We start from the raw sequence: 3,264 nt of genomic DNA on the forward strand, positions 1-3,264 counted from the left end.
ATGTCTTCATATGGAGTTAATCAGGAACAGCTGAGGAACAATTTATCAGAAGCATTTAATCAAAAGGAACATCAAATAAGTGAAAGCATTTGTGTATTCCTCTGGAAAGTGCCAAATGCCATTTCAGCTCCACACTGTTTCTGTCTGTGTTTATCTTTCATGTGTCAGCCAATGATAAAGACTGGTTCCCCCATGCCTGTATCCAGGTCTGCTTGTGATCTATATCTGCACTTGCAGAAATCGTTGGCTTCTCCCCATTTTGATAGCAGATCAGTCAGTAATATGCTAGCTGGCATGAGCCTCCTACCTGTTATACCTATTTTTCCAGTGATCCATTTAACAAATACATCTTTGCATTCTGAGCTGCTGAGGTCTGCTTTTCTATCTTTTGGCTTTGGATACTGTTTTCATCTGTAGTTGCAGCCTGCTCCCTTGCCATGTCTTTTAGTTTTGGAATCCCTTTTTATAGTTTAGGTTCCTGCCCTTCCATGCTTGAAAAAATTGCCAGGTATTTAGTATCAATTTTTTAATTAATCTTACCCCTTATTTTTACATATTTAATACTGCCTACACAAAAAAGACCCCTTAACAGAGTTTATTTTATTTATTAGGAGATAGAGATTGCATCTTCTAATGCCCTCCTGCACACTTGAATCAGAGCACTTTTCTTGCTGCCTAAAAGGCCACAGCCAGGTTTCCCCTGTTCGAGTTAATAAAAGGGTTTTTTTAAGAAGGCCTGGACAACTGCTTCATGGGCAAAGGAAGCAGATGGAATGATGCTTAGGTGGCCCTCAAAGGACTTTCACTATCAGTTTCAGGTCAAAGTGTTTCCCAAAGCAGAGTGAATGATGTGAGTACTCACCTCCAAACATAGGTTAAGGAAATTTTAATTAGTTGGTAGCGCAGCCTGCAAGAGTGAATTATTAATAGTGATAGCATGTTTCCATAGTTTTCATTTTCATTGAAGAAAAGTGACTTATCTATAAACATGTAAGGGATTTAAACAAACAAGAAAGGCCCTTGATTCTTACTGCCAATTGTCAACAGAATCAGAAGCCATATGACAATTACTTCCACAAATGCTGGCTGGAAGGAGAGAGAGCAGAAAAATAATGCTGGGAAGAAATTTACTCACATCATGAGGTTTAATTTCCTATTTTCTTTATTTCAGGCAATGTGTGAAAACATTCCAGTGGAAGACATTCCAAAATCCATAAATGCCAGGAGAGAATGGAGAGATGAATGTCTGGCAGGCCTTGCCAAGCTGAAAACACAAATGAAATTCAACTGAGGTGTAACCTTTGATCATACACTAAACCAAATGGTCAGCAGATCTTTGCAGAAAGTGGGTGCTTCTATTTTCACAAGCAAAAATCTGCATTTGTTTGTGCAGAGCAGGTGATTGAGCTTGTAAATAAAGATTTTGCCTATGTGCAAATAGAGAGGCCAGCTAAAAGTCTGATCCAAATTGACATTAATTCATTAGTAACAGGAGCTGCTTACAACAATAATTTCTAATAGCATTTCTTCTAATTCTTAATGTTTTAGATCCATTAGCAGAAAAATTATTAATATTGTGCAATACCTAAACACAATTATTTTTAAAATGCTGCATTTTATAATCTTGCTTTGAGATATGTAGCTTCAGCAGTGCTTGCTTTTCCAAGAATCCATTAGCTCCAGTCCATGCCATGATGGGGCAGGTCCTGCCCCTGATATTCTTCTGTGGGCTTAGGAAGCCTGAATTGTTTTGACTTGACTGGGATGAGAGACTAATTTGTGGAGCACATAAAGGGATATCCCTGGCACTACTCTCTTGCCAGGGGGTTCAGGCTCATAAATAGTGGAGAGAACGTCCAGGCCAAAGTTGGAATCACTGACTGTTCTTCCAAGAGGGTGACATACAACAGCTCTCAGGGCTGCTGCAGCTCAGCTTGGTAGCTTTCCTACAATGCAGGACAGAGAGTTACTTTCACTTTCTCTGTCTTCCCTTTGGCACTTAGATATAGTGATAATGATAATGGAGAAGGTATAAGTACTTGAGTAGTAGGACTGAGCAGAATGTATAGGACTCATCAGAGCCCTGCCCTGTCTTTCCTGCTTGTCAGCCTATGATTTTGACCCAACCTAAGTGAGCTGTTTAATGCCATAATTGGGTTTTTTTGAACTACATGAAATGTGTCCCATTTACACATTGTCTTGCATTGATAAAAAACTGTTAAATCAAAACAGCTAATCACAGGCAGGGGAGTCTAGTGGCCTGATCTGAGCAATCTTATAATACAGATAATAGAGAAGAACTATTTAAGTACTATTAGGCCCTTATTGTAGCCTCTGTTTAACACCTTACAATGTTAACTGGCTGTGTTATAATCTCAAGAATAACACAGATGAAAAGATGTTAAATCAGTTTTGCTACATGCTGGTGGGATTTCTAATCCTCTTCCTACCATAATTTTAAAAATTTTGGACAAAATCATAAACAATGTTGATTACTTTTAGAGCAGGAGGTGGTTCCTTTATGCTATGGGTGTGCGCTGTTTTAAAATGTCATTATGCCTTAACCAATCAGTTTGCTATGCTTTTATATTGAGATCTCTGAAAATCTGTCACATCACCAAACATTTGCTTGGATTTGAGTTTTTCACTCATGAATAAAAGATTCTAAAGAAATAACTTCCACAAAGGTCCCGTGTGATATTTTAATGGTTGCATTGGCTCGAGATTCCCTGTTTCATTAGCAATAAATGTTCTTCTTAAATGTGTTGCTCAAGTCAGTGTGGGAGTAATGTGCAGACTCACACGTGCTGGTGACTGTGCACATAGTTGTCACCTCCTGCAAGTGCTAAGTACTGTAAACCAGTGCTACAACCCCCTCCTAGTGAACATGGATATAGCGAAACTTCTGTCTGAGAAGAGAGAATCGCATATTCATTATTTCTTGTGCTCTCTCTGTTCCAAGGAACTTATATTCCATTCATGGAGAAGCTTCCTCTGATTTAGGCCTGATTTACATTAGACAAGTTGCCTTGAATTAAATAAATCAACTTAGTTGCACTCATGTATGTGCAATTAAAACATTCTTTATATGAATTTTGCTGGTGTAAACCATTTTAGTGTAAGCTATAGAACGATTAAACTGATTTAAGTGCACCTACATATGAGTTTTCACTGGTTTTACCAGGTTGATTTTGAATATATTTAATTAGATTTTGGCAACATTTCTAAAATAGTGTCCATCCATGAAGCGAGTCCCACTGTAGT

General features: G+C 38.2%; 1 protein-coding gene across 2 annotated transcripts in view; it reads left to right on the top strand.

Annotated features, from left to right (window-relative positions):
• The window catches only part of CRYL1 (crystallin lambda 1), a 95,942-nt gene extending 93,266 nt beyond the window's left edge, over nucleotides 1-2,676 (top strand). For both annotated transcript variants that reach the window (XM_006017636.3, XM_025196635.1), the window contains exon 8: nucleotides 1,172-2,676. In XM_006017636.3, coding sequence (XP_006017698.1) covers nucleotides 1,172-1,291 — 120 coding nt within the window. In that variant the 3' untranslated portion in view covers nucleotides 1,292-2,676. The remainder of the gene's footprint in view (nucleotides 1-1,171) is intronic.
• The last annotated feature ends 588 nt before the right edge of the window (nucleotides 2,677-3,264 follow it).

The sequence above is a fragment of the Alligator sinensis genome, unplaced genomic scaffold (assembly GCF_000455745.1).
Source record: "Alligator sinensis unplaced genomic scaffold, ASM45574v1 scaffold777_1, whole genome shotgun sequence".
Taxonomy (NCBI): domain Eukaryota; kingdom Metazoa; phylum Chordata; order Crocodylia; family Alligatoridae; genus Alligator; species Alligator sinensis.